The sequence below is a fragment of the Trypanosoma rangeli genome, assembly GCF_003719475.1.
Source record: "Trypanosoma rangeli strain AM80 chromosome Unknown Tra_15.4_contig_00247, whole genome shotgun sequence".
Classification (NCBI taxonomy): domain Eukaryota; phylum Euglenozoa; class Kinetoplastea; order Trypanosomatida; family Trypanosomatidae; genus Trypanosoma; species Trypanosoma rangeli.
In genome coordinates, this window is record NW_021705992.1 from 1,867 (window position 1) to 28,942 (window position 27,076).

Here is a 27,076-nt window from a genome sequence, read left to right on the forward strand (position 1 = left end):
AATCCCCACCCCCACCGCCGAAGCAACAACCATCGTCTGACACTCATGTGGGTGGCACTGCCGTGTATGGGGATGACTCTGACATCACTGAGGACAGCAGTGGTGATGGCAGTGGTGGCAGTAGTAGTTGCAACACCACTAACAACAACACCAACCACACCAGCAGTAGTAGCAGTAGCAGCGGCAGTGGCGACGGCGCCTATCAACAACTGAACTCCACTGCCTCCAAGAACAATACCAAACAAAACGGCGATACTTTTGACCGCAAGGAGATGGCCCGTGCGACAGAGGCGCTCTTGAGCTTGTGTCGAAAGCCTCGTCACGCCGTGGAGGCGCGCCTGGGCAGCGGCAGCGCCGAAAACGTCAATGAAGCGGGCAGACCTGGCGACGTTCCCTTGCCTTTGACCGTGTCTCGACACTTCTCAGTGTTGGGGTCGCCAAACACGGCGTTGTCAAAGTCCAGCTGCGCGGGTAACAACACATCATCGGTATCATCTGTCGTCGCCCCACAACCGCCACCTAATGCCGCCGCGACATTGCTTATGGAACATGCTGCCTTTCTTATATCCATTGGTGAAATGGCAAGGCACGTGTCAATGCAGCGCAAGTCCACGCTCCGTGACGAGGATTATCATGGCACACGCCAAGGTGGTGACATGGAATGGTCCTTGCAGCAGGGAGAGGCCCCACTTTCTGTGAATACGCTGGTACGGGAGGAGGGGCAGCGGGTGCGGCTGCGCTTCGTGCCAAAGACCACATCGAGGCAGCAGAGTCACCAATTAAAAGGAAACACGCACACAAATACTGCCGAGAATGGTGCGGAAAGTATAACAAGGGGTAGTAAGAACGACAGAAAGATCGTCAGCGGAGACTGTTGGACTGCGGCCGTTAAATACAAGCAACCTGTCAGCCTATGCACGGTGCTTTCTTGTTTTGCTCCACCTAAGAAGTCATACTGGCAGCATGATCGCCTTGTGGAGCCTTACCCGGGTGAATACTACGGTGTAGATGGTCAGCGTCACCGTGGCAATAAAAGTGACGACAACAGCGCTACGGTGAGAAGGGACGATGGAGGCACCGGCAGCGACGTCGGGGATGATGGAAGCTGCGGCCTTGATATGAGTGACACAGGGGATAGTCGTTCCGACTTTGAGTCTTGCGATGGATCCGAGTGCCTGCCGCAACGACGGGGTTACATCGAAAAGGCAATGCGGTCATATGGTAAGCTGCTCACCCAGGTCCGCGGCAAGAATGACCCTGTCTTTTACAACGCTTTTTTCCTGGACACGGGCAACATCAGCTGCGGTGAGCGCCGTAAAAAAATGATCGCACTGCAATCCTACCGAGCCTCAGTGATCTCGTTTGTGGGCGGGAAGGTGCAGAAAAAGGACAAAAACAATGACTTCTACGTGCAGCATCCAGAGCTGGAAATACGTGGGATTCAGCTCACACATTTGCACGAAGCACGCAACGATCTGATTTGGTTTGTCCTTGAGAAATCGTCTCCTGTAGAGTTAGTCACCGCCGCCCACGCCAATTGGTATTTTGAGAGGCTTGTCATGCGGGGGATGGTAGGCAAGCGTAACCGTGGACGTGCGCTTGCTGCATGTCTGCTACTTGCCTTGAAGTTCCTGGAAACGGGTGACATCCACAAGAAGATTCAGTACCTCAAAACACTCGTCCGGTCGGACGAGGCATTTACCGGACTGACGTGGGGGCAGGTGCAGGAGTGGGAGTTTCGCGCGTACGTCGGGCTGGAGTTTACGCTGATGCCGGAAAAAGGCAACAACGTAGTCGAAGCCCACATGGAGCGACTCCTCAGCATATACAATCTCACGTCGCAGGAGTACTACAGCAAGAACTTTAAATTATCATCATGAAAGGAATGATATATATATATATATATATCTGAACGATGTGTGCGAGGGTTTATTTTGTGCGTTCCTCTGTGCGGGAGAGCCACCACGATGTTATTTGTGGCGCCGTCACCGCACCCCGGCGCAGCTCCGCCCGCCCACACGTTCCCCCCTCTCCACGTGGCATCAAGGTACAGCACAGAAAAGGTGAGAAGGCGCAAACCGCAGCAAGGCGAGAGAGTGGGTGGGCGGGAAACATTAAAAGCAACAAGAAGAAAAAAACAACACACATACACACACAGAAGTGGAAACGAACACAAAGACAGTAATAAAAAACAAAAAGAAAAAACGGAAGTGACAACAGAAGGGAGATCAGGTAGAGGGGATATACTGCGGTCGGTGGGGTAGTGGTGGCGGGGTTGCCAAGGCAATGTGCATAGCCGTTGAACCTTCGCCAGCACCTGTACGTAAGCATCAATAAATATAAATTTGGGCATCCCTTTGCGTGTGTGTGTGTTGTGATATATATATATATATATATGCTAGTTACTTTTGCAGGCACATTTTTGTTCTTCTTTTAAGTTTTGCTTTGTTTTGGGTTTCACCTTTGTGCTCCCATCGTCGTGTGTGTGTGTGCGTCGTCGCATTGAAAAGACATGACGTCGGGAAAAGAAGGAAGAAAAATAGAAGTGGTGTGGGGAGGTGGGGGCCGGCAGGAGCTGAGTGGCAGCAAAACGCACAGAAAGCAGAAAAAAAAAACGTGGAAGGTGAACACAACATCCTCCCTGTCAGTGGAAGGGGAATAAATGACGGGTAACTTTTTTTTCTCTGTGCGTGAATGGATCCTTTTTTTTTTTTTTTTTGTCCCCAGCGGCAGACGAGTGGTGGCTGTGGCTTGAGGTCTGAGGGGGAGAAGTAAACTGTTGAGGAAAGAACGTGGAATATATATATATATATATTGACGCCCACGTTGCTTGCGTCAGCACAAGCGTGCATGTGTTTCTCATGTGTATTTATTCCAATACGTGAACGTATGGAGATGAGTAGTGATTTTTTTTATGCGTTTTTTTTTGATCGTGTTTTTCTTTACGACCTCCTTGTCTTAACTCTGCGGCTACTTCCTACTTCCTTCTTACTACTTCCCCCGCAGTTGACGTGGTGACGTTGCATCGAGCATTGCGCGTTGTTAATGCGTGGCGGCGGTTTGCTGAGGTCCTCTTACCTTGCACTCCAATGCCTGATGGGCTCCTCCGTCGCACCGAAGCAAAAGATGGCCTCTGCGTTAGTGCTGCAGACTTCTCAGCACCGCCGCTCTCTCTCTCTCTCTCTCTCTCTCTCTCTCTCTCTTTCTCTCTCTCCCTCTTCTTTCACCCCTCTTCCTGTTGGGTGCGTGTTTGCTTGTGCGTTACACACCTCAGGCAGAAACACACATACGTGCCTGGGAAGACGGGGGCGGCAGGGCTTCCGTCGCATTGATGGAAGCGGCGCAGGCGGATACAGGCGGCCTTGACATCGCCGCCAAAACATTTCCGCTGACATTTGCCTGTTGGGGGCGCTGCGTCGGATGGCTGGTGCGGCAACACCCGTCAGACGCTGCTGCTGCCATCGTCCCCGCCCGAGACCTGTTTGAGAAGTTTATCTTTACTCGCTACACGGAGCCGCAGCGACACTACCACACGCTGACGCACTTGGAGGATATGCTGGGCTGCCTCGCACGCTTCCAGTCCGAAGCCCCGATGGCACATCGCCTGCCTGCGGCGGGCACACGACGAATTGTGGTGGAGTTGGCAACCCTCTTTCACGATGTGGTCTACGACCCAAGGCGCGGTGACAATGAGGAGTGCAGCACGGCATGGTTTCAATCCTTCTGGGATGACGCCCGCCGAATAGCGACAGCGGACGCGGCGCTGTTGAATACGGGGGAGGCGCTGGTGAGTGCCTGCCCACTGCTCTGGGACGACCCCGATGCCGCACGAGAGGTGGTGGAGGAGGTGGTGAGATTTATTCTTCAGACGAAACACCACATGTCAGTGGAGCCGTGCTATACGCACTGGACACTTCAGTCCGGCGACTCGGCCGTCGCCTTACAGCCTACACCGTCTCCGCTGCATATATTTCTTGATCTCGACCTCGCCATTCTGGGTAGTGGGGCGGAGCGTTACCAACAGTACACGCTTGATATCCGAAGAGAGTACGGCTGGCACAGCGAGGCTGACTTTTGTCGCGGACGAGTGGCATTTTTGCGAAGCTTTCTGCGGCACCCGCGGTGGTATAAGACAAAGTTTTTTTGCGATGCCTTGGAGGCGAAGGCGAGGGCAAACGTCGCTGCTGAGGTTGTGGAGCTGGAGGCACGACTGCGGAAGTTGCTCCCTCAGGAGCGGCCCGGATGTGCGGAGGGCACTTGCCGCTGATTGTGAAGAGAGCTGTGGGTGGTGGTCGTTGTAGTGAGAGGGGGCACCCATCGCTGCGGGTCTCGTCCTCGCTTTCACTCTTTCTTTGAGTGACATTTTTTGCTTGTTTATTACCTGCAGTTCTCTCTCGATTTTGCGCGTGTGCGTGTGGTTGCTGCCTCCCCCCAGCTGCTGGGGGCGCTGCGAGAGGTCACCTCTCCACGCTTCTCTTCCTCACTCTGGTGTGGCACTGTAAACCGCTGCAGTCCATAACACGGCGACGATTTACCACAACTGCAAGTAAGGAATAAGAAAATATATACTTTTTTTGAAGTTCTTTAAAGCCCCGAACATCATCAATGTCTGACTTCGACAGGTTTGTGAGGCTCCTTGGGCTAACCGACGGCCGCGACAAGATCTACAAATTGCTCAGTGGTGTGCTGAATGTTCTTGACGGCATCGATGCCGTTGAATCCCATCGAGTTGCCTATAATTCGGTCAACAAGTCTATAAAGGATGGCCGCTCCCTGCTGCGCATGGCCAAGTGGACGGGTAACGTGCCCAAGATGCACAGTATTGTTTTGCGTTGCGCAGAGAAGCGCAGCGTGGAGCTGAAGAAGTTGATCGAGTTTCTGCGTTTGCTGGGTGACTTCCTCTACGTCCTTGGTGACAACATTGGCTTCCTCGTGCGCTTTAAGCTGCTCCCTGGTGAGGCCAAGCTCATTCAGAACCGAAGCAAGGTGGCGCAGTTCTGGGGCTTCTTCTTTGCTGCCGTATTGGATCTTTTGGCTCTGCACAGTGCCCTTCTGAGGCGCGCTAGCGATGCCGCAACGAGCCGCAAGGAGGTGAAGAGCGCCCTGATCAGCCTGACGAAGGATGGTTCAGATGTACTCGTGACGATGGCTTCCGTCGGCTACATGAAGAGTGTGTGGCACCCAAGCCCAGTGACGTCCGGCGCCCTCACCGCCGTCTCCGGTGCCGTCGCGACGTACCTGAACTGGAATAAGGTGAAGTAAGCATCAACGCACATGCTTACATGTACGTACGCACCCGACCACACGTGCGCCTAAGCATGGGGTGCCCCCCGCGCCGCCCAGCCGGAGGATGAGGAGGGATGCGTGTGTGAGGTGACGAGGGAGTGAGAGAGAGAGTTGGAGTGGGATGGAGTCGTTCGATGAGCCCAACGTAAATATATGAGATGAACAAAAACCAAAGCATGATCAAAGAGGAAACAACGACAACAAAACGGAAGACAAAAGAAACCTGTAAAAAGAAAAAAAAGTAGCAATAGATTGGAAGAACATGATACATATATAAAGCAAGCTTGGAGGCAAGAACAAACAACAATAAGGTTGGCTAACAACACCGGCATTATTTAATGGGATTAACACGGAAAATTGTACGGCAAGACCGTGGCAGGTAAATATAACTTTTTATGCAGGTCTTTCTCGTAGCAACGTTTGCATTAGCACGAAGTATGGCAACACGTCCTCGTTGTGGTTTGTTCCTGTTGATTACTTTCCGCTTGTCATTTCTTTACTTTTATTCCTCTGCGTTTTCTCTCATGGTCTCATCCACACTGTATATATACGATATATCATATTATATTGTAGTTTCATTGTTCTTGGGCTTGCTGCATAGAGATTGTCTGCTGTCTGGCTACCGTTAAATATATATATATATATATATTGTTAACCTTTTAGAGAAGGCGAAAGCGAGCTGACGCTACAGCGCAGGGGCCGAAAACTAAGCCTCATACATTTGCGTGCGCACACTTGTTGATAGCACTCAACTCACCGCTTTAAAGAGAATCGGAGGGAAAAAGGCACGGACACTGATCTCACAACGAGAATCATACACTGCAAGGGGGGGGGGGGGCAGAACCAATGTCCGTACCTTTCAAGTATAGACAGCATATTCGTGACTTGCACGACTCCTTCCATGACGGCAAGCCCATCTCTGAGGAGGAACTCATGGGCGTCATGAACATCATTGCTGCCGACGAGCATCAGGCCCTTGTCGAGTCTTATCGGACCCAGTGCCCGCTGGGCTCCAACGGTTTTCTATCCCTTATGTATGAACTACAGAAGGCATCAAAGATTCCGTACGACGAGCTGGTGTGGAATTACATCCGGGGATCCCTCAAGAAGGGTATTTTCAACGGTGAAGACCGCACTGAGCTCAAGGCCCTGCGTTCCACGCTTGACCCTATGATGCGTGCGGCACACATGGACGTCCCAACTCTCTACAAGAAACATGCCCCACCCGACGATGAGGGCCGCATCAGCATTGACCAGCTTTGTGACGTGTTTCGCGCGCTCTACCCGGCGAACCAAGTTGTTTATCTGGAGATGTACAAGTGGGCACGGGCAACTAAAATACCGAAAGGTCGGGGCGGCGTCATTGAACGTGCCAAGACGTTTGAGGACGTGCAGCCCTCCAATGCGGCTCCCGTCTTACCGGTCGTACCAGCAGCGCCATCAGCAGCGGTTACAGCTGCGTCACTAAAGCCTGAGCCTAAGGAAACCGTCTCAATTGAGGCGTCCACAGCAGCTGTCAGCGTGACTGCGGCGGGTGACGCCTCTAAGGCGGCTGAACTCCAGCAGAAGGTTTTGCATAGTCATGTGGCTGCCGAAGAAGGATCACAGGTGGAATCAAAGCATGCTTCACAGGTTAGTGGCACGAGTCCAAATGCATCAGGTGAAGACCTGCCCGCGGACGACTTAAACGAACCAGAAAAGCCCTATAGAGAGGTTAAGCAGCCGGCAGATGGTAAACAACTTTCTGACGACGGTGCGACCGTCCTCCTCCCCATTACAACAGCGTCGACGGTCCCACCAAGTCCCAAGGCAGAGAGAGAGGTGGAGACAACTGCGGTGAAGGAGGCACGGACAGACGTCCAACTCGCCTCATTTGTGGTCTCCGAAGGGAATGAAGAAAAGGAGACGCTAGCCCCTACTACCCTGGCTACCGCGGAAGCTCCGCTCCCTTCCTGCAACTCCCATGATAAGGAAGAGTTTGAGGAGGGGAAAGGCGTGCCCATAACTTTGAAAGCTGCGGAGGTGCCCTCTGTTTTGCGCACCCCCACAGGCTTTTTCTCGTCTTGTAATCTTCCTCCAGCGGTCCAGTTGGAGCGGCGTCCTGGGCTCAATTTTAATCCTCCCCGTATTCGTGACATGGAGCCACCTGACCGGAAACAAAAAAACCCCACGGACGGAGAAAAAACTTTGTCGCCACCACCGAGGCTGCGAGGTTACGAGGAATTTCCTTCATGGGAATATGAGGAGGCCCTGCTGAATGCCATTTTGTCTCGTGTTGTCCCAGGAAAGCCGGTGGATCCGCAGGTGGTGGAGTATCTTAGGGAACTTGCAAGACAGGAGGAGGAGCTTAAGTCCGCTTTGCGTGACGAGATGGAAAACTTGACATCAAACATGTTGGCCTGCGAAGTTGTCGAACAACGAATGCTACTGCTGCGTTCGCAGAGGCAGGCGCAGTGCTTTGCGCGGATGGAGTCGCGACGGTGGAGACTGCTGGAGGATATGGAAACATATTTGTCACGGGTGCGGAAAATACACGAGCAGAATAAGGCTCTACTCGCTGGTGGTGAAGGGAGGGGCGCGACGTCGTCCAGGAAGGATGGTCGTTCCTTTCCCCACGACGATGCTACCTTTTCTCACACACGACAGAGGTCCAGGGATGCTGTGTCAATGTTCGCCCCACCGCCGCCACTGTTGTCGGCAGAGCGCCAAGGTTGCGGTTTGCATCACGAGTGCCGCCTGGGAGAAAAACTTCAAAGTATGCAGAACGATCCCCCCGCGGCGACGTGGACGTCGAACGTGTGGCCGCCGCAGGAGTTAAGCCCTCCTTTACACCGGCTTTCCTCAGGTATGGAGAGAGAGCAGCTCCAGCGCAGGTTCACCTTCTGCCCGTTAGGCAGCACCCCGCAGCGACAGTCTGTACAAGTTGTGCACAGTCGTCTCGGTCAACACCAGCTTCCCCACCAACTTCCATCACGGCTTTCTGATGAGGAGGACCTCACTATTCCCGCGAACTCTGGCATGCAGTCGTTGCACTCGCCGTTGCCCCGGCAACCTGCTAGCCGGGGCGTCAATCCATACCTCACGGCCAAGTTGGCGGCTAACATGTTGACAAGTTCGCCGTTGCAGCGGAAAGTTGAGGAGCGTCTGGCAGTGCGTTTGTCAAGGGCTTCTCAACCCTTTTAGCGTATTTCTCTGCTTTTCCTTTACGTATGCGCGTGCTGTGTGTGCGTGTATGTGTGTATATGTCTTTCTCCCTTTCTTTCTGTGTGGTTCATGAGTAAAGGCATTGTGACGCTACCTAAGTTTTTATGTGTATATTTTATTATTTTTCTTCTTTAGTTCAGTTACATGCTTCGTCGACGTTGGCGTGGGCGCCTCCCCTACGCACTCACGGGGACTATCATTAGGGAAGCGCGTGTGGGTGACTGAGTCGGGGGTGTATTTGTGTATGTGTATTGGCGGGGGGGTGATAGCAAATTTGAATGGAATCATGCACCCAACATGGGCTTTCTGCTGCTCTATTGCTGCTCTTCTGCAGTTCCGTTTATTATTGTTATTTGTATTTTTTTTGTAGTTTTGACCTTTTTTTTTTGTTCTTTGGCTGCGTTGAGGGCGGTGCAGGGGCACCTGGCATCGACGGACAGCCTGGACACGCACCTTTGCCGCCCTGCAACAGCAACAGCAGAACGTGCAGCCATAGCGACGACAGGAGGGCGGTGAGGCGGCGCGAGGAAATGGAGAAGAGCAACACTGGTAAGGTAGAGGATGATGGGCGTCAGCATTCGCTTCTAGGATCGTCGTGTAGTGTGCGCGGGCCGGACGCGGCAGTGCGGCGAGGGCATTTGCTGGAGGTTCGCTACTTGTGGACACCGGCTCGCTTTAATGCCGGCCGCAAGGCAACGCCGCCGCCACCACCATTATACGGCTTTGTGCGCTTGAAGGATGTGAATCACCGCCTGAGTGGGTGGTTCCCTGTAGAAGATATTGAACTGAAGGAGCCAAAGGGCGGTGGGGGTAATAACGCAGCTTCAGGTACGGTGTCCCCGCCGTCAGGTGTCACCAACCGCATTCGTGGCCCAGTCCTGAGTTCGGTCTATGGGGAGGTTACGGTGGGAATGATCCGGACTCGCCGAGAGGAGAAGCAGCTGGATTTCTTTGAGGAACGCCTGCTTCGTGACTGCCGCACACCGACAACCATTCGGTACTTTGTATATTTGTCCACGTTTGTCTTTGCTCCCTGGTACTATGCGCCGTACGGCATTTTTAACAAGGAGTTTGATCCGTTGGCATCCATCTCTCTTGCCGACCAGGAGAGAGCGCAACTCGGCTTGCCGGCGGACTTTACAGAGCACAACCCCTTTATTCGGGACGCCTACTTATGCCCATTTTCTCTTCGCATATACAGCACCTTTGAGCAGATGCAGCATGAGACAAGGTGCTACCGCGGGGGGCGATTGCGACCACCAGGGCAGGAAATTTACCGCGATGAAGCACGCGGGTTTTCTATGTTTGAGGTGAACGGCAGTCGCCAGGTGACGTACTGCCGCCACCTGTTTCTTCTGGGTAAGTCGTTCCTGGAGAATAAGCTGGCCGGGCATGACGTACACAACTATTTTTTCTACGTTGTTTGCCTTCACCAGCGACACTTTCCCCAATACACCGATGAGGCCTCGGCAATGTACTTTGTTGGCTATTTCACCTGGGAGAAGCAGGTGGTGGATAATAACTTGGCCTGCATTGTCACCCTACCGTGCTTCGCGGGCGGGGCAGCGCGGAACACGTTGCACACTGGCACTACCGCGCGAACACCACTGGGCCATTTTGGGCAATTTATGATCGCCGCAAGCTACGAGCTGGCGCACCGCAGGAAACACATTGGGTCACCGGAGAGGCCGCTGTCGGATTTGGGCGCCTCGGCGTATGACCGTTACTGGCGCCGTGTTCTCGTGACGTGGATGCACTCACTTCTGCCGGACTCCGCTACTGTCGCTGTCACGAGCGACGACGACGAAGACAAAGAAGGCAGAGCCGACAACTGTCAAAGTGTGATTGTGGAGGCGACGACGCCCCTGACGGGCCGCGGGATGAAGCGGCCACGCGCCGGCAGCTCAGGTCAGAGCGGTGACGCCGCGGACGACGACGACGACGACGACGCCGACGGGCGGGCCGTGCAAACAGAGCGGCTGCGCGTCACAAGCGTGCGCGGCATTGCGCGGCGAGTGCGGTTGGAGGAGGCGGATGTTCTGCGGACGCTGCTGGGCATGGGGCTACTGCACCTCAACGCCGAGGACCGCGGCCTTCGTCTCGTGATTCCCGTTGCGTTTGTTCGCCGCGAGTACGACAAGGCGAGGGAGCAGGCAAAAGACTTGGCCCGCGCGGAATTTGACGCATCGCTGCTGACGACAAGCCGCAGTGGGGCAGCGTGGGCGACGGCGACCCCCTCGCCTCGCCTACAGAACTTGGCTGCCGCCGCGCGTTAAAGCAGCACCCACCTACGCGGATAACTTTGCGTCGGTGAGCCTAGCCCTCACCCTCACCTTCAGGGAGGAATTATGCGTGTCGCGTTTTTTATTATTATTATTATTCCTGACGAACCCTGATGCTGACTACGGTTCCTTTTTTTTTTTCCTATTGTCTTTTTTTTGCTGCTTGGACTGCAGTGCTCGGTGTGAGGCCTGACACACGGCGCAGTCAGCGCGGAGTTCACTCCTCTCCGCTTCCCCCGCTGCTTCTTCTGGCGCAGCAGCAACACACTAACGAGGCTGGGAAGCAGCAGAAGGTGGGCCTACATAAGCAGTAGAATAGACACACACACACACACATAACTACGAATAAATACTTCCGCGCAGGGGCAAGCACGCCGTAGTTTTACTTTATCTACTCCTTCGCGTGTCAGCACCACCGGCGTTCGAAGGCTGTGGAGCAAATACACACACAAAGAGAGGGAGAGCAAGATAACTGAAACAAGCAAGCAGACAAGCAAGGTAACAAACAACAGACGAGATGACAAAGCGGACTGTGGAGGAGATTTATCAAAAGAAGACGCAGCATGAACACATCTTGGCTCGCCCTGATATGTACATTGGCACAATTGAACCCGTCACCGAGGACATGTGGGTCTACGATGAGGCGGAGAACATCATGAAGGTGCGAAAGTGCACCTGGACACCTGGGCTCTATAAAATTTTCGACGAAATTCTCGTGAATGCTGCCGACAACAAGGTGCGAGACCCACTCGGTCAGACAGTCATTAAGGTGTGGATTGACGCCGAACGGGGGATGGTGCGGGTGTACAACAACGGTGAGGGCATCCCTGTGCAGCGGCACCGCGAGCACAACTTGTGGGTGCCGGAGATGATTTTTGGTTACCTGCTGACGTCCTCAAACTACGATGACACTGAGGCAAAGGTCACTGGCGGTCGAAATGGGTTTGGGGCGAAGCTAACCAACGTCTTTTCCTCTCGCTTTGAGGTGGAGACGGTGCATAGCCGTTCCCGCAAGAAGTTCTTTATGCGGTGGCGAAATAACATGTTGGAGTCTGAGGAACCCATTATTACCCCGTGCGATGGGCCGGACTACACCGTAGTGACGTTTTACCCGGACTTCGCGAAGTTTAACCTTCAGGGCTTCGGCGAGGACATGGTGCACATGATGCGACGCCGCGTATACGATGTGGCGGGGTGCACAGACAAGTCCCTTCGCTGCTACCTCAACGATATGAAGATTGCCTGCTCCACCTTTCTCGAGTACGTTGACCTCTATCCCATGATGGGCGAGGAGAGGAAGACGGCCAGCTACGCCCGCGTGAATGCCCGCTGGGAGGTGTGTGTGCGTGTGTCAAACATCGGGTTTCAGCAGGTGAGCTTCGTCAATTCCATCGCCACCACGCGGGGTGGCACCCACGTGAGGTATATCACTGACCAAGTCATTGCGAAGGTGACGGAGCAGGCGAAGCGCAAGAACAAGACCGAGGTGAAACCGCACATGATTCGGCCCCACCTTTTTGTGTTTATCAACTGTCTTGTGGAGAACCCTGGCTTTGACTCACAGACGAAGGAGACGCTGAACACCCCCAAGTCCCGCTTTGGTTCCACCTGTGAATTGCCTCCTGCCATGATTGACTGCATCCTGAAATCGAGTGTGGTAGAGCGGGCAGTGGAGATGGCGAATAGCAAACTAACGCGGGAAATTGCCTCTAAGCTGCGCAACGCCGACCGAAAACAGATTCTTGGCATTCCCAAGTTGGATGACGCAAATGAGGCGGGTGGAAAACACGGTCACCGCTGCACTCTTATCCTCACGGAAGGTGACTCTGCCAAGGCCCTTTGCACAGCCGGACTCGCCGTCAAGGACCGCGACTACTTTGGCGTCTTTCCGCTGCGTGGGAAACCCCTTAACGTGCGTGACGCCGCACTGAAGAAAGTCATGGCGTGCGCGGAGTTTCAAGCAATCAGTAAGATCATGGGCCTTGACATTTCCAAAAAACAAATTGGTGTGGAAGGGCTGCGCTACGGACACCTGATGATTATGTCCGATCAAGATCATGACGGTTCCCACATCAAAGGGCTTATTATCAACATGATTCACCACTACTGGCCGGATTTACTAAAGGCACCTGGGTTTCTGCAGCAGTTCATCACACCGATTGTCAAGGCGCGTAGAAAAGGACGTGGGGATGGTGATGATCGCGCCATTTCATTCTTTTCAATGCCAGACTACTTTGAGTGGAAGAACGCCATTGGCGACGGCATTAGAAACTACGAGATACGGTACTACAAGGGTCTGGGTACCTCCGGCGCGAAGGAGGGACGCGAGTACTTTGAGAACATCGATCGTCACCGCCTTGACTTTGTGCGCGAGGATGCGAGCGATGAGTCCCGCATTGTCATGGCCTTTGCAAAGGATAAGGTGGAGGAGCGCAAGCACTGGATCACGCAATTTAGGGCGAACACCAACGTGAATGAGTCTATGAACTACAATGTCCGGACCGTGCGGTACTCAGAGTTTGTAGACAAGGAGCTGATTCTCTTCTCGGTGGCCGACTGCGAGCGCTCCATCCCGAGCGTGATAGACGGCTTGAAGCCAGGTCAGCGGAAGATCATCTTTTCCTCGTTTAAGCGTAATCTCACACGGTCTATTAAGGTGGTCCAACTTGCCGGTTACGTTTCTGAGCACGCGGCGTACCACCACGGGGAGCAGTCACTGGTGCAAACCATCGTTGGACTCGCCCAGGACTTTGTGGGTGCCAACAATGTCCCGCTGCTGCAGCAAGACGGTCAGTTTGGTACTCGGCTTCAGGGCGGCAAGGATCATGCTGCGGGTCGTTACATCTTCACCCGCCTCACGAACCTGGCACGGTATATTTTTCACGCCTCAGATGACTTTGTTGTGGACTACAAGGACGACGATGGCCTTTCCGTGGAGCCGTTTTACTACGTCCCAGTCATCCCAATGGTGTTGGTGAACGGTACCTCCGGCATTGGGACGGGGTTTGCGACGAACATCCCCAACTACTCCCCGCTTGACGTCATCGATAACCTGATGCGGCTGCTGTGGGGGGAGGAGGTGCAGCCGATGAAGCCGTGGTACTTTGGTTTCACTGGCACCATTGAGGAGAAGGAAAAGGGGAAGTTTGTCTCCGTAGGCTGTGCTACCGTGCGGCCGGACGGCATTGTGCACATCACTGAGCTGCCTGTTGGGACCTGGACGCAGGCGTATAAGAAGTTTCTTGAGGAACTGCGTGAGAAGGAGGTGGTGGTGCAGTACCGCGAGCACAACACCGATGTGACGATTGACTTTGAGGTTTTTGTACACCCCGAGGTGCTCCAGCAGTGGGTGGCGCAGGGATGTGTGGAGGAGAAGCTGCAGCTGCGTGAGTATATCCACGCGACAAACATCATCGCCTTTGACAGAGAGGGACAAATCACAAAGTACCTCGACGCGGAGGCGGTGCTAAAGGCATTTTATTTGGTGCGCCTAGAGTACTACGTGAAGCGACGGGACTTTTTGATCGGTGATCTGCGATCAGTCGCGTCCAAGCTGGAAAACATGGTGCGTTTCGTGACGGAGGTGGTGGACGGCCATCTTATTGTCACGCGGCGGCGCAAGCGGGAGCTACTGGAGGAGTTGCGCCAACGCGGATACACTCCCTTTCCGCCGCACCAAAAGAAGAATATAAGCTCCACCACAATCCAGCAGGGGGATGAGGAGGCCGTGGAGGATGCGGCAAGTGCCATGACGGAGGAGGTCTTTCTTATGCTGCAGCCCGCAGTGGATGCAGCGGGGGATGCAGACAGTGGCGAGGCTCCCGAGGTGCAACAGGCTGCGCGGGACTACGACTATTTGTTGGGCATGCGGTTGTGGAACCTGACGGCGGAGATGATTGCGCGGCTGCAGGCGCAGCTGCAGAAGGCGCGTGACGAGCTCGCCACACTGCAGAAGCAGACACCGAAGGATTTGTGGGCAGCGGATCTCAACCAGCTGCGTCCACGCATTGAGAAGTTCTTCGAGGGCCGGGTGAAGGAGATTGCCTCCGTTCAGCGGAAGAAGATGGAGAAGACGCGGCCGTTCGACCCACGACGACTGCGTGTGCCGCTGTTGTCAGACAAGGCGCGGCAGGCACTCACGAAGGAATTTGTGAAGTCCGAGAAAAAAGTTGGACGTGCGGAATGCGTGGAAGGCGACACGGGTGACGCCGCCAAAAACCCATCGGCTGGGCGTAAACCCGCGGCGAGGCGGAGACGGAAGGGGAGGTCCGACGATGATGACAGTGACGACGTCGACGAGGTCGACACACTAAGCGACACCAGCGACGACTGGCGGCCCGCCGGCGGTGGCGCCAGCGACGCGGTCGTGCTGGACGACGACGACGACGACGACCCCGGCAACAAGGCGAACGGTGGAGCAAAAAAGCCACTGCCTAAGCGACCAGCGGCGAAGCGGGCACCGCAGAAGCCGCGGAACGCAGGTGCAAAGCGCGCCAAGACGGAAACGACGTCTAAGGCTCTCGTCACCGATGACTTTGACATCGATAACTTTGGCATTGAGGCTCTCACACGCACCGCGGCGAGACCCACCGACGCTGCTACATCAGCGGCAGCAGTAACGGTTGCCCCGCGGCGGGCTGTCGTACTTGAAGAGGACGCAGATGACGATCTTGTGCTTCTAGGCATCAGTAACGTGGGGCAGAAGAAATCACCCCCCGCGCCAGCGACAAAGCGGGCACCAGCACGCCCGCAGAAGCCGCAGGCTTCCAGGAAGCGTCGCCGCGGTAGCAGCAGTGATGAAGACTCCTTTTCTGACGAGGACGAGGATGATGAGGCGTCGAGCGGTTCCTCCTCCTATGACTTTAGTGATTAAACAACTGCAGAACCTCCGCTTCCACTCTCCCACCCAGACAGCAAACACACAGAAAAGAAGAGACGAAGGAAAATAAAAAAAACAAAAAGGAGTAAGTGTCATTTCTACTCCATCTTACAGATATAAAGCGGAGTAGTATCACCATAGAGCAACGTGACGATAAGAAGGGAGGTGGGTGGTTGATGTGGTAGGAAGAGTGTAAATGAGTGAATAAACGCGTGAATGAATGAATCATGAGGCGAGTGAAAGCGGTGAGGGATGTCTGGGTTGGTGCGTGCTTGGCCTGTTATTGCAGCAGCTACCTTCCGTTTCTTTTCGTATTGCCAAAGCATTTTTTCTTTTTTTTAAAGAAGCTAAAATGGATGGGGGGTGTCGTGTCTGTGTTTTTTTATTCCACGGTGACGCTTTCCATATGCGACGCCGGATGCCGTGGGTGGCTGCTCAATTCCCCGTTTTTTTTTTTGTTTGTGTGTGTGTTGTTTTTTTTGTAGTCTCCGTGAAAAGGGTGGAACGACGTTAGGCCATATTGCAGTCGTAACAAGAAGAGCAAGAAGAGGGAGGGAGCAGAGGCAGCAGCAGGAGAGTAAAACGAAGGAGAAGAAGTGGGCAAACCCAAACGGGGCGGGCAAAAGTGAAGAGGTGTTGTGATGGATTTCTCCACCACACATCGCGTGGTGGATCCGGGACGAAAGCGCCACACCAAGCCCTTTGTGGTTGTTATCCTAGGTGAGGTGTTCGACGCCGCCTCCCACCCGCTTTTCCCTGTAGCCCCAGCGGAGGGGCTTCCTTTCGCCCTGCTGCCGATCTGCAACACACCCATCATTGACTACCTTCTCGAGAACCTCGCGGGGAATGGGGCGGATGAGGTTTACATTTTGCTCAATAACGAGTCTGTGGCACCGGTGTGCAAGCACCTGCAGGGCAATCGCACAGCCTGCAGCGAACCAGGGCAGAAGGGGAATAAGTTAAAGGTGCAGGTGGTAGCGAGTACACACAAAATGACAAATTTTCATGATGCCGCCGCACTGATTTTGGGGCAAAATATTGTACAACAGAACACATCGTTTCTGTTTGTGCCTATTGATGCGATTGCGTCTATGCGAAGTCTGTCGGACCTTTTTGAGACACACCTGCAGCGCGCAAAGACGATCAAAAATTATGCGGCAACCATGCTTTGTGCGTCAGTAAAACCTCTCCTGGAGGACACTCTTCACGATGTTCTCGTGGGGGAGCTCAATAAGCAAGAGCGGGCGACAGGCAACTCGCTACTAGAGCGTGGAGTAAATAACTACGTTGGCGTGGACATTCGTGCGGTGGAGCGACGTCCACATATGGTCCCAGAGTGCCCGCCTAACCAGTTGACAATGTTTGTGTTGGAAAAATCTACTGGTGTTGTGAAAAATATGGTGCGCTTAGAGCAGGACGAGAAACAGGTAGAGCCTGTAATGATGCACTTTAGCGATAAGGAGATTTTATCTCTAAGGACGGATCTGGTGCCCACGGGATATTTTTTTTGCTCCGCAGGTGCCTTATCGCTCTTCACCTTTCACATGCTGGATCATCACAGTTTCTTTGCCGCTTTTTTGGACAATCAAGAGTTACTTGGCAACGTCTTTGGCATTCAGGCTGTGGTACAGACCACGGACATTGTGCAACCCATTAAAAGTCTTAGAGCGTATATCCAAGTCAACATTGACGTCTGCTTCCGCCGTTTTTTCCCTCTCACGCGCGACTCTAGCTTTGCTGGCGACGGTTGCCGCTACTCAGTGTCGCCTCACTGTCAGAGCGTCTATCTGCACCAGAAAAAGGCGGAGGGGCTCTCGAGTAACTTCGGACCGTGTGTTGTGGTCGGGGAGCTAGCTTCGATAGCGTCTGGCGCCGTGGTACGTGGAAGCGTTCTTGGGAAGAGGGTTAAGATTGGTGCGGGATCAACTATTATTGGGTGCGTTCTTCTGGACGGGACGGTTGTTGGCCACCGTTGCTTTTTAAGTCGCTCCCTCATTGGTTACAACGTCATTGTGAATGACGGCGCGGAGGTGTCAAACTCCGTCATTGGGCAAGGCTGTATGATTGGTGTGGTTTCACACAGCAGCCGCATCGATGACAATACTTTCCCCGTGAAGAGGGTTGTTGTGAAGGATAGAGTGGTGCACAGTGGCCAGTTCGTCGAGACTGATGAGGAGACTAGGGACAGGCAGGGACGACAGTGGTGTCTCGCGGATGCGACGGGTCAGCAGCATTGTCCCGACGCGAGAGCTCTTTGTGCGGGACCCAGTTCCAGCTGAGACGAACGAGGACTCTGACGACGAGGACGAAAAGTTGGAGGAGTTCACGGAGGCGGTGGTAGGATTTGTGTATCAGGCACTGCGTGATCCGTCTCAAATGGCGCATTGCATATGGCAGATGAAGGACACGCGTCTTTCCTTTCGGCGCACCAATAGTGATCTCTGCTTCATTGTCACGGAGAAGCTCCTGGCGCATGTTTTGGAGACACATTCCCCCAGCAACGACCCGATTCCCGCAATTGAGGCGGTGAATGATCTTTTTGGGCGGTGGTGCCGCCCTTTCTACATGGAGATGGTGACAGGCAAGGATGAGATGCAGGAAATCCTTAGGGCCACCTGCACGGCGATCGGTGGTAGCGACTGTCTCCTGCACCGGCGCGGCCCACAGCTGCTGGAGTGCCTCTATAACGGCTGTGACGACGAGTTGTACGACAAGCGTGGGTACTGTATTGTCACTGGTGAATCTCTTGTGGAATTCGGGGCGCGGGTGCGCAGGCTGACGCAGGAGCCTCAGAGCTTCGCCACGGATGACGAGGATAGCGCACGCGAGGAAGGAATGCTGCGTGTGGCGGTCAGTTGTCTGACCTTCATTGACGGCGTGCGTGCCTTTCTTGAAGAGGAAGAAGAGGACTGCGAGACATGAGCGGTGCGTCGGCGTTGCGACAACACACTGTGAGGGGGAGGGGAAAAACAAGGACCCAACACCCCGGCGGCCACGAATACACGCGAAAAGAACGCAATGTGAGGTTTTACATTGCGATTAACGAATGAAGGAGGCGGGGGTGGGGGGCGGCTGTCGCCAGTCGCCGGGGAGCTCCATTCCATGCGCTTTGCTCGCAGGTGGTCGTGTAGCAGCGGCGGAAATGCAGATGGGTAAACCCATAAGGGAGAAAATGCAAGAGCGGAGGAGGAGAGCGCGCGAGTGAAGGTGTTTTTGAGATGATGGAGGCAAAGGAATCAGGCAAACAAAATGCAATAATAATAAAAAAGGGTGGAATGAAGAAAAGGATCTCCGGGAGGAGATGTATGGAGCGACGTGAAGGAAAAGAAACTACGTGGGAGGGGGAATACACGCGCGTCTTCCTTTTTTTTTCCTCACCACAAGCAACCAACGAAGGAGCGCCGACGAAGCGTGCGTATGTGTTTGCGTGCCCGTGGCCGCCGGACTGCAGGCGCAGGCAAAGAAATAGGTGCGGAGCTACAGTGAGGGGTGTGAAGAGGAGGCAGCAACCCTCTTTTTTTTTCCTTCTTTTTGTTGACCCCCAACGCTTCTTTTTATGTCTTCTACCACATTTCATGTGGCCCTCACCGCCACCCGCTCACAAATGCCGAGAAACACATGCACTCTTTTTTTTTGTTTTTGCTATTCTCTCTTCGTGTGTGGGTGCGGGGTTTCTGCTGTTTTCTCTCGCGATCTCAGCGGGGTGTAGGTAGTGGGAAGGACCAGAGACATGGACTTCGATCTGTCGGCGTCCTCCGTGACGGAGGCGCTGGGTGATCTTCAGCTGAAGCTGCAGTCAGTGCAGGAGGATGCAAAGCTGTACTCAGCCCTAGAGAAGAAGGCCAGCAGCAGCTTCGAGCGACACCGCGCGGAGCTTACGCTGCTGCTGCAGAAGGAGCGGGCCATTCACGCCGCCGCGGAGGATCGACTGCGCGACGAGTTGCAGCGTCTGTTGTCGGAGAACGAAAGCGCCAACGAACAGCTGACGTCGCTGCGGTTGCAGCGAGAGCGGAGCTGTCGCGCGGAGGTGCAGGCACGGCAGAAGCAGCTGGAGGAGCGGGAGGAGGCATTACAGCGTAGGCTGTTGGAGCTGCAGGTTCAATTCAAGGCCGCACGCACCGACGTCGATCTCGCGAAGCAGGAGAAGGCGTGGCACGAGATGCAGCTGCGCGAGGTGTTGGGGCGGCAGCGGGTGCTCAACGAGGAATTGCAGCAGCTTCGATGTGAGGCGGAGCGTCAGCACGCACGCGCAGCGGCAGAAGCCCAGCTACAGGACCGACAGAGCCGGAGGCAGGGCCTACACTGCGGCCTGGAGAAGGCGTTTCTCCCCTCTGGGCTACCCGACCAGTGCCACACCACCTCGCCCTCCTCGCACCACATTGCGGCGATTGTGTCAACGGTGGAGCGGCAGAACTACTACAAGCCCCGTCTGTATTACCGACGCCGCGGTATCACGTCTCCGATGGATAGACGACTAGAGAGCCCGCTACGCTGCGGCATGAGTACATCCGGCGAGACGCAACCGATGCCGCTTCTGCGGCCATGTTTGTCGTCAATGGCGTTTGTGGCCAGGGAGAAAACGGGGGTGACGTCATCATCGCCCTCCACGCCGTTGCGGCACGTGGTGGAAGGCAACGCCACACCAGAGTTGTCGAGCCATACTGGGACGAAAAGTGGGCGCCATCTCGCAGCGGTTTGTCGCTCGTTGCTTCGCGAGATTCTTGCGATGCGGCGGGAGTACCAGGACTGCAATGCGGCACTGAATGACCCTCTGGCGGACACGGTGGAGCTGAGCCGTCGCATGCGTAACATCATGAATGAATTAGACCGCAAGGTGCATCAGCTTCGCAGTCTGCGGCAGCAGCAGGCAGCGGTGGAGGACAAACTGAAGTTACATGACATGATGCTGGAAATTGCGGCAGAGAACAACTATTGTGAGAGCATCTATGGTGACCTGCTCGAGCTTATTCGTTCCTAAAAAGGTGGGATGCAGGGTGGAAAATATATCCTACTTTCCTACCAGCAACATACGTGGAGCACGCTCTGCATAGGCGCTTCCAGCTTCCAGGGCAATTCTCGTTGTTTATGCGTCATCGTGAACAACATCTGTATGTTTTTTTTTTTGGGTTGTTGTTGACATTCATAGAGGCGCTGCTTTTTTTCCCTTTGGCATTTCTTTTGTATTGAGGTCTACGCCTCGCTTCTTTCCGGGGACGTCACCGGCGGTAGCAACCGCGGCGGAGAAGGGAGCATGCATTTCCGCGGTCTTTGTGGCTGTCCCGCGTCGTCTGCAAGGGCTTGTGGAGGGGGAGGAGAGGGTTGGCAGGGGTTGCATCTACCCACACTTGGTCGCCCCATTTATCCGTTGCCTGCTACCTTGCTATTTTTGTTTGTGTGTCGGGTGGGGCGAAGGTGTCCCTTCCCTCCCGAACCTGCCATGCCACCTTGTGGATTTTGATCTTTCTATTTGTCCTCTACATTTGTTTCTCCATCTGTGCAACACGCTGCGTATCCATACGTGGGTGCGCACAGTTGAGAGGTTTATATATCTCCTGCAGGAAGTAAGTCTGTCGGAGAAGCACACCCACCCACACGCAGAGAGAGAGAGAGAGAGAGAGAGAGAGACAGAGACAGAGACAGAGACAGATACAATGACGGAAATGCTTCGGTGTATGCTCCCGCACCTTGACAAGCACCTGGCGCTGGGCTTGCTGTACTTCTACGACGAACAGGGATATGACGTGGCTGACGCCCTTCGCGCGGTGCAGGCAAAGACGGCGCTCACCGCGGAGGGTGAAGTGTCGGTGGAGCAGGAGCGCAAAATCAAGGAGACTGCCCGGCGCGCCCGACTGGCGCTTGACGAGTTCTTTGAGAAGAATGATGCGGAGAACGGCACCTATCAGTTTAAGTTGACCGCAAGTGAAATTGACGCACTGCGTAGCAACCGCGAGCTCTCCCGCGACGTGCTGGAGTCCAAGGGCATCACCCGCAACGTCATGAATGCTGTGATGGAGTTAGCGTACCTGCACTACGACGCCGCGCGTTACACCGACGCCTCCGAGCTGCTCTCCCTGTGCCAGTGTGTGGTGGGCTACGAACTGGATCAGAACACCCTGCTCTGGGGCAAGTTGGTGAGTGACATGTGCACGTGCAACTGGCCCTCGGCCATTGCGGTGGCGGAGAAGCTGAGGAGGCAGCAAAACGCAGACGTGTTTGAGGAGGACATTTTTCGCGTCGCCACTACAACGACCACGCGGGAGCGGGCCTGGCTGCTGCACTGGGTGCTGTTTCCCTTCTTTAAGGGCGGCAATCAATACTCCACGCACCTGCTGAACTTTGTCTTTGACTTCAAGACAAACTTCGTGTACCAGAGCGTGGTGGAAACGGTGTGCCCGCACTACCTGCGCTACATCTGCGCCGCCGCCATTCTTAACAAGCAACGACGTTCAGCCCTGCGAAATGCGGCGGCGATGGTGGCAAACGTGTACGAGTATTCTGACCCCATCACGCAGCTTGTCCACGCGATTATCAACCGGCAGTCATTTGAGGACGCCCTGGCGCTGCTGCCGGAGGTGCGGTCGACGGCGCTTGGTGACTACTTCCTCAGCTTGCACGCGCAAGAAATTGTGGAGAACGCGCGGCGGCTCATCTTTGCTCGTTACATGATGACCCACTGTGTTGTGTCCATCCCGTACGTGGCGGATAAGCTAGGCATGAGCACCGCCGAGGCGGAGGTGTGGCTTGCCAGCCTCATCAGCGAGACGAAGCAGCGCGCAAAGATAGACTCTGTCGCGGAGCAGATGGTTGTGGGCTCGCAGGTTCGCTCCGTACACCAGACGGTGCTGGACAAGCTGGAAGTTGTGGACCGCCGTTAGGGGGCGGCAGCAGCAGGAGGAGGCGAAGGCACAGAGAAGAGCCAAAGAAAAAACACAGGGAGAGAGAAAGTGAGGAAGGAAGAAGAGAGCGAAATCAAGGTGGTTTGAGAGAAGAGGGGCGGAGGCGGGACCCGAAAGGAAAAGGGGCGGGTGAAGAGAAATACCATCAGCAACGCGGGCGAGGAAGGGGGGGGGGGACATCGGGAGAGGGACAAAGAGAGCACCGGGGTGAAAATAAACCGAGTAAAACGAGAGGAGAGAGAGGTGGGGACGGGAGGGCGCATCGCCCCTCTTCACCTCCCTACTCTTCTTCCTTCTTTTATTATATTATTCTGCCATCCCGTCTCTCCACCTCCGCAATTTTTCCTCCCCTTTTTTTTTCATCTCCTTCAGCCCTTCTCCGCTGCTCCCTCCCGGCCACGCCACAGTCTAACGGGGGATGGGCCCATCCCTCCCCCTTTTTTTTCTAACAGCAGCATCCAGGAAAAACAAGAACAAAAAAGAACATTGAGGAAACGAGGACTCAAATAAATGCTACGAAACAACAACAAACACTTCGGCGTGTGCTTCTTTTTTTTCTTTTACGTCGCTCGTTATGCTCCCTTCATGAGGCGGGAGTAAGCGAGGTATTCAGCGCGTTTTTGCCACATTTGTTTCGGTTTCTTCTGTTCTTTTTTTTGTTGTTGTTTGTGTGTGTGTGATTGCCCCATCCCCGTGATGCGCTGCGTTATCGCGGTGACGCGGAGTAAAGTTGGGGCCGGCGTAGGGGAAAAAAAGTTTTTCCATTAGAAAGACGAGGAAGAAATAAAAAAAAACACGCAATACGGAAGGATCCGTGGCAGCAGAGATTTGCGGGGTCGGTGGAGCTGAGAGGGACGGGGAGGATGCCAACCTGCAGGAGGCCGAGGCAGCCAACGGGGGTGGGTAGGCGGTGCAACTCCGAATATCGGCCGCAGCAGCGAAGGCGATGGTCGCAAACGTTGGATCCATACTCCCAGCCGCTGCGGCGGCGGGTTGCCCCGTCGCCGTCGCCCTCACCCGCTACGCAGGCCACACAACGTGCTTGCTCAGCGGCAGAAAGCCCAGCACAGCTGTGCTTTCTCGCCACGGACATTGAAGCGCTTCGGCGTCTCACGCTGGAGGAGTGGAGTATATGCAATCTGATGGCTAGCTTGCTTCAGCACAAGACAAAAGAGGAGGCTGAACGCATTACCGCCGAAGTGACCCAACTAGCGCTGCATCGCCGTCTGCTTGCGGGATACAGTGGGGTGTATGCCGACAGCTCCCCCAGCGGCGAGGAGTACACTCAGGAAGCTGAAGATGAAGACGGAAGGGCCGAGTTGATTCGCCGCCTACAGGAACAGCAACGACGCGAAGAGGAGAGACGAAGACATTTGCGTGGCTACAACCGTAAGAGGCAACAGGAGAATCTAAGAGCAACGTGCAGGAATATTTTTTGTAGCGGTGTTGCAAATGGCAACCTCGATGCTGCTGGCATGGTGAATAAAAGAAGAGGTTTGACATACAGGCGCAATACATTTCCTGAAGGAATTCCGTCGCGGCGGCAACGTCAGCGGGAGAAGCAGAAACATATGCAGGAGCAGAAGCAGCAATGCTCACATGACAATGGGGAGGAAGTGATGGTGACGAAGGCGCCGGTTTCTGTTCCAAGTGTGTCACCGAACATTCCACGACGGACGAAGTCACTCAAGGGTGTACCCTCCTTTGACGAGGCCTGTGCAGACCGTTACGGTGGTTCTGCGTATTCCAATGAAAGCACGCCGTCTGTGTCGCTTGGTAGCTACGCTGCAATGAGCGCAGCAGATGACTCTGTTCGGCGATCAACTTCATTGCCTTCTGCGGGCGCTACTTACTTTGACCGATACGTCAAAAAGAGCACTTGGTCAACTAACGATGCTGCCTACATTGATGCCCATGCCTCGCCCTTGATGGCCTCCACCACGCGCCCCTCAGAAGCTCGAGTGGCGGTGAGTGAACTTTGCACTTCGGCTTCCAAGGGGAGGAAGCCGCCGCGGTTACTCGACGAGCACCACCGCGCCGGGCTTTTACCAGTGCAGGCGACAAACCCGCAGTGCGTGAAGGCCAAATTGGCTTCCTCGTCGCTGCTCTCCTCCTTGACTTCGCCCTCCTCTAGCAGCATCGGGAATGACACAGAGCAGGGGCAGGGGGGAGGTCCACCACGATGGTAACGGATGTTGGTGGGGCGGGGGTGGCGAAAGTGGGGCATGCGTGGAACGTCGACGGCGACACATCACCGTGGGAGATGCAACGCCACCGCCCTTGTAGGAAGATGAGGGGATGAGGGCCGTGGTTTGCGTCGCTGACGGCGCCGCCCACACACGACAAGAACAAAAGGGGGGTCAATCCCCTTACCGGGAAAAGGAAGGGGGATGCAAGCGACCACGAAGCGGCAGCCGCCGGAGACAACTGTGAGTCGATGAGGGAGAGGGAGAACGTGTGCGACAGCCGTGAATGACCTGTGGTGGCTTTGCTTCTTTTTTTTTTTTTTCTTGTTTCGAGGGGGTACACACGCACACGCGCACCTCGTAGATAAGGCTGTTGGCGTGTGTGAAGGGGCGTCCTTCCCTGAGCTGCGGCTGGAAGGAGGAGCAAAACACACGCACACATAAGAAGAGACCCAAAAGAGAAGCACTCTTTTTTCTCTCTCTCTCTTTCTCTTTCTCGCACGCACACACAATACGAGAAGAAAACAACAACAGGAAAACGCAAGTGGGAGAGGGGAGGAGGCTGGGGAATTAATATTAATATTCGAGACGGAAAAGTAGCAACTACCACGCCATCGCCACAAAATAAAAAATGTCAAAACGTGGCCATGAGGAGGATGAGGCGGTTGAGGTGTACGCGGCGCTGCTGCGGCAGAGTGGCGCCCGTGCTGTGGAACGGATTCGGCAGCGGCGGGGCGGTGGTGTTTTGCCCATTGATGCACTTGTCATACGATACGCCATATGGTACCTTGACACACGTGCGTTCCCACCTTTTAGTTACGTCACCCAGGCGCAGCGTGTCATCTCCGAGGCCATTGGGCGGGTGTCGCATCCACAGCACTACACGTTTGTTCCCCTTCCGGCTCTTGTAGAGTCCCTCGTGGCGGAGAACACAGCGGAGGTAATGCAGCAGACAATTTCTCAAATTGAGGAGTTTATCGACGCTCGAGACGCGTTGGGCCGGTGGCTTGACGAGAACACCGGCGGCGTCGCTGACTACGCGGCCAATGACGAGGACGAGTACATGGACACTGCGGTTGACTTGGCTGCTACCCTCTGGAGAAGTGCCCTCTTCTGGGTTGCCGTTCTTGAGTATATTGAGGCGTTGTCGCTTAGCAGCGCCAAGGTAAATGCCTTCGCGCTGCGCCCAAAGTACGAACACGCCCTTATGCAGCTTTTGAACTCCATTGCCGCTCCGCGTGTTGTAGGGTATTGGCGCCCTATAGAGTCTGCAATAATCCCTAGTGTGACAGGCGCCGATGGTGGTGCTCTGAGTGCCTCTGCCGATCCATTCGTGAAGGGCGAAGCGATCAAGGAGATAACGGAGGAAGTAGCCGTTGCTGCCCCGAAACCAGACAGCCACCATAACGCTGAATCCACGCGTGCATTTGTCGTGAGCAGGCTGTTGGCTGATTTAACAGCACTGACCAACATCCCTGGCGATAGTCCTGTAGCTGCCGGCATCAATGCCACGTTCTACTCTATGGTGCACGCCCGGTTGAACGTCTTGGCGGCATGTGATCACTTGGATCGATTTAGCACCACCGCTGCGGTTCCACCGCCACCGTTGACACCTTCGCTGCAGGCGCTGCAGGCACAGCGAGACGCCTGTGCACGGGGACGCCTGCGTCGGGAGGCAGAGCGCATGAACCGTGACGACATTGGCGTGCCACTGGACTTTGTACCAAACGAATCCTACATGCGAGCCGCGTTGGAGAAGAACAACGACACCCTGGGTGAGGACGAGGAGCTATTCAAGGACGAAATTGTAGATTATTACAAAAATCATCCACAGTCAGTAGCCACGAAGCGCCGAAACGACGTCACACACACAGAGAAGAGTAAAGTCGTCGAGGAGCCCGTGACGCTTGTAAAGCCGCACCGCTTCTGTAAGGTGAAGACGGGCTACACATGGACTCAGTACAACCGCACACACTACGACTCACGCACGAATCCCCCACCGAGAAGTGTGCTTTGGTACGAGTTTACTCTTTTTTATCCTGCGCTGGCCAACACAAAGCAAGACATGAGCCGCATTTACCACATTGAGAACACAACGAGGGGGCCAAACGACGACTACTGCATCTTGGTTTTCTCTGTGGGTCCACCGTACGCAGATGTTGCGTATCAGATTGTGAGAAAGCAGTGGGACCCACGACCTGGTGGCGTCAGAGCGAGTTTTGATAGCACTGGCACTTACAGGTTATTCTTCCGCTTCACGAATAGCAACTACCGGCGTTGATTCGGCTCTCCACACACCCCAATATATATATATATATATATATATATATATATATACTACGT

General features: G+C 54.6%; 12 protein-coding genes and 1 pseudogene across 12 annotated transcripts, besides 21 other annotated features; all 13 read left to right on the forward strand.

Moving 5' to 3' along the window:
• The first annotated feature begins 117 nt into the window (after positions 1 to 117).
• Positions 118 to 187: a microsatellite.
• Positions 188 to 272: 85 nt separating this feature from the next.
• Positions 273 to 1,880, forward strand: TraAM80_06607 (cyclin dependent kinase-binding protein; the record flags this gene model as incomplete). Its single annotated transcript, XM_029383444.1, has 1 exon — positions 273 to 1,880. One exon carries the CDS (start codon positions 273 to 275, stop codon positions 1,878 to 1,880), a length of 1,608 nt encoding a protein of 535 aa, XP_029236694.1.
• An 8-nt stretch (positions 1,881 to 1,888) lies between these two features.
• Positions 1,889 to 1,908: a microsatellite.
• Positions 1,909 to 2,116: 208 nt separating this feature from the next.
• Positions 2,117 to 2,204: a sequence feature (A-rich).
• A 173-nt stretch (positions 2,205 to 2,377) lies between these two features.
• Positions 2,378 to 2,397: a microsatellite.
• A 23-nt stretch (positions 2,398 to 2,420) lies between these two features.
• Positions 2,421 to 2,453: a microsatellite.
• Positions 2,454 to 2,702: 249 nt separating this feature from the next.
• Positions 2,703 to 2,719: a microsatellite.
• Positions 2,720 to 2,797: 78 nt separating this feature from the next.
• Positions 2,798 to 2,815: a microsatellite.
• A 352-nt stretch (positions 2,816 to 3,167) lies between these two features.
• Positions 3,168 to 3,219: a microsatellite.
• Positions 3,220 to 3,331: 112 nt separating this feature from the next.
• TraAM80_06608 (uncharacterized protein) lies at positions 3,332 to 4,267 on the forward strand (the record flags this gene model as incomplete). The annotated part of the gene is made up of 1 exon (XM_029383445.1): positions 3,332 to 4,267. The coding sequence occupies one exon, from the start codon at positions 3,332 to 3,334 to the stop codon at positions 4,265 to 4,267; it is 936 nt and encodes a 311-aa protein (XP_029236695.1).
• Positions 4,268 to 4,605: 338 nt separating this feature from the next.
• Positions 4,606 to 5,262, forward strand: TraAM80_06609 (glycosomal membrane protein; the record flags this gene model as incomplete). The annotated part of the gene is made up of 1 exon (XM_029383446.1): positions 4,606 to 5,262. One exon carries the CDS (start codon positions 4,606 to 4,608, stop codon positions 5,260 to 5,262), a length of 657 nt encoding a protein of 218 aa, XP_029236696.1.
• Positions 5,263 to 5,912: 650 nt separating this feature from the next.
• Positions 5,913 to 5,935: a microsatellite.
• A 197-nt stretch (positions 5,936 to 6,132) lies between these two features.
• On the forward strand, positions 6,133 to 8,469 carry TraAM80_06610 (uncharacterized protein; the record flags this gene model as incomplete). The annotated part of the gene is made up of 1 exon (XM_029383447.1): positions 6,133 to 8,469. One exon carries the CDS (start codon positions 6,133 to 6,135, stop codon positions 8,467 to 8,469), a length of 2,337 nt encoding a protein of 778 aa, XP_029236697.1.
• Positions 8,470 to 8,493: 24 nt separating this feature from the next.
• Positions 8,494 to 8,532: a microsatellite.
• A 488-nt stretch (positions 8,533 to 9,020) lies between these two features.
• On the forward strand, positions 9,021 to 10,766 carry TraAM80_06611 (histone acetyltransferase; the record flags this gene model as incomplete). Its single annotated transcript, XM_029383448.1, has 1 exon — positions 9,021 to 10,766. One exon carries the CDS (start codon positions 9,021 to 9,023, stop codon positions 10,764 to 10,766), a length of 1,746 nt encoding a protein of 581 aa, XP_029236698.1.
• Positions 10,767 to 10,851: 85 nt separating this feature from the next.
• Positions 10,852 to 10,871: a microsatellite.
• Positions 10,872 to 11,091: 220 nt separating this feature from the next.
• Positions 11,092 to 11,108: a microsatellite.
• Positions 11,109 to 11,247: 139 nt separating this feature from the next.
• Positions 11,248 to 11,281: a sequence feature (A-rich).
• An 8-nt stretch (positions 11,282 to 11,289) lies between these two features.
• On the forward strand, positions 11,290 to 15,645 carry TraAM80_06612 (DNA topoisomerase 2; the record flags this gene model as incomplete). The annotated part of the gene is made up of 1 exon (XM_029383449.1): positions 11,290 to 15,645. The coding sequence occupies one exon, from the start codon at positions 11,290 to 11,292 to the stop codon at positions 15,643 to 15,645; it is 4,356 nt and encodes a 1,451-aa protein (XP_029236699.1).
• Positions 15,646 to 15,846: 201 nt separating this feature from the next.
• Positions 15,847 to 15,877: a microsatellite.
• Positions 15,878 to 16,097: 220 nt separating this feature from the next.
• Positions 16,098 to 16,132: a microsatellite.
• A 49-nt stretch (positions 16,133 to 16,181) lies between these two features.
• Positions 16,182 to 16,248: a sequence feature (GA-rich).
• Positions 16,249 to 16,292: 44 nt separating this feature from the next.
• Positions 16,293 to 17,930, forward strand: TraAM80_06613 (translation initiation factor eIF-2B subunit epsilon; the record flags this gene model as incomplete). Its single annotated transcript, XM_029383450.1, has 1 exon — positions 16,293 to 17,930. The coding sequence occupies one exon, from the start codon at positions 16,293 to 16,295 to the stop codon at positions 17,928 to 17,930; it is 1,638 nt and encodes a 545-aa protein (XP_029236700.1).
• A 97-nt stretch (positions 17,931 to 18,027) lies between these two features.
• Positions 18,028 to 18,573, forward strand: TraAM80_06614 (translation initiation factor eIF-2B subunit epsilon; the record flags this gene model as incomplete). Its single annotated transcript, XM_029383451.1, has 1 exon — positions 18,028 to 18,573. The coding sequence occupies one exon, from the start codon at positions 18,028 to 18,030 to the stop codon at positions 18,571 to 18,573; it is 546 nt and encodes a 181-aa protein (XP_029236701.1).
• Positions 18,574 to 19,381: 808 nt separating this feature from the next.
• On the forward strand, positions 19,382 to 20,629 carry TraAM80_06615 (uncharacterized protein; the record flags this gene model as incomplete). Its single annotated transcript, XM_029383452.1, has 1 exon — positions 19,382 to 20,629. The coding sequence occupies one exon, from the start codon at positions 19,382 to 19,384 to the stop codon at positions 20,627 to 20,629; it is 1,248 nt and encodes a 415-aa protein (XP_029236702.1).
• A 100-nt stretch (positions 20,630 to 20,729) lies between these two features.
• On the forward strand, positions 20,730 to 21,099 carry TraAM80_06616 (hypothetical protein; annotated as a pseudogene).
• A 148-nt stretch (positions 21,100 to 21,247) lies between these two features.
• Positions 21,248 to 21,298: a microsatellite.
• Positions 21,299 to 21,302: 4 nt separating this feature from the next.
• TraAM80_06617 (putative eukaryotic translation initiation factor) lies at positions 21,303 to 22,526 on the forward strand (the record flags this gene model as incomplete). Its single annotated transcript, XM_029383453.1, has 1 exon — positions 21,303 to 22,526. One exon carries the CDS (start codon positions 21,303 to 21,305, stop codon positions 22,524 to 22,526), a length of 1,224 nt encoding a protein of 407 aa, XP_029236703.1.
• A 649-nt stretch (positions 22,527 to 23,175) lies between these two features.
• Positions 23,176 to 23,225: a microsatellite.
• A 185-nt stretch (positions 23,226 to 23,410) lies between these two features.
• TraAM80_06618 (uncharacterized protein) lies at positions 23,411 to 24,736 on the forward strand (the record flags this gene model as incomplete). Its single annotated transcript, XM_029383454.1, has 1 exon — positions 23,411 to 24,736. The coding sequence occupies one exon, from the start codon at positions 23,411 to 23,413 to the stop codon at positions 24,734 to 24,736; it is 1,326 nt and encodes a 441-aa protein (XP_029236704.1).
• A 303-nt stretch (positions 24,737 to 25,039) lies between these two features.
• Positions 25,040 to 25,063: a microsatellite.
• Positions 25,064 to 25,199: 136 nt separating this feature from the next.
• Positions 25,200 to 25,231: a microsatellite.
• A 133-nt stretch (positions 25,232 to 25,364) lies between these two features.
• Positions 25,365 to 27,014, forward strand: TraAM80_06619 (uncharacterized protein; the record flags this gene model as incomplete). The annotated part of the gene is made up of 1 exon (XM_029383455.1): positions 25,365 to 27,014. The coding sequence occupies one exon, from the start codon at positions 25,365 to 25,367 to the stop codon at positions 27,012 to 27,014; it is 1,650 nt and encodes a 549-aa protein (XP_029236705.1).
• A 21-nt stretch (positions 27,015 to 27,035) lies between these two features.
• Positions 27,036 to 27,070: a microsatellite.
• Positions 27,071 to 27,076: the final 6 nt, after the last annotated feature.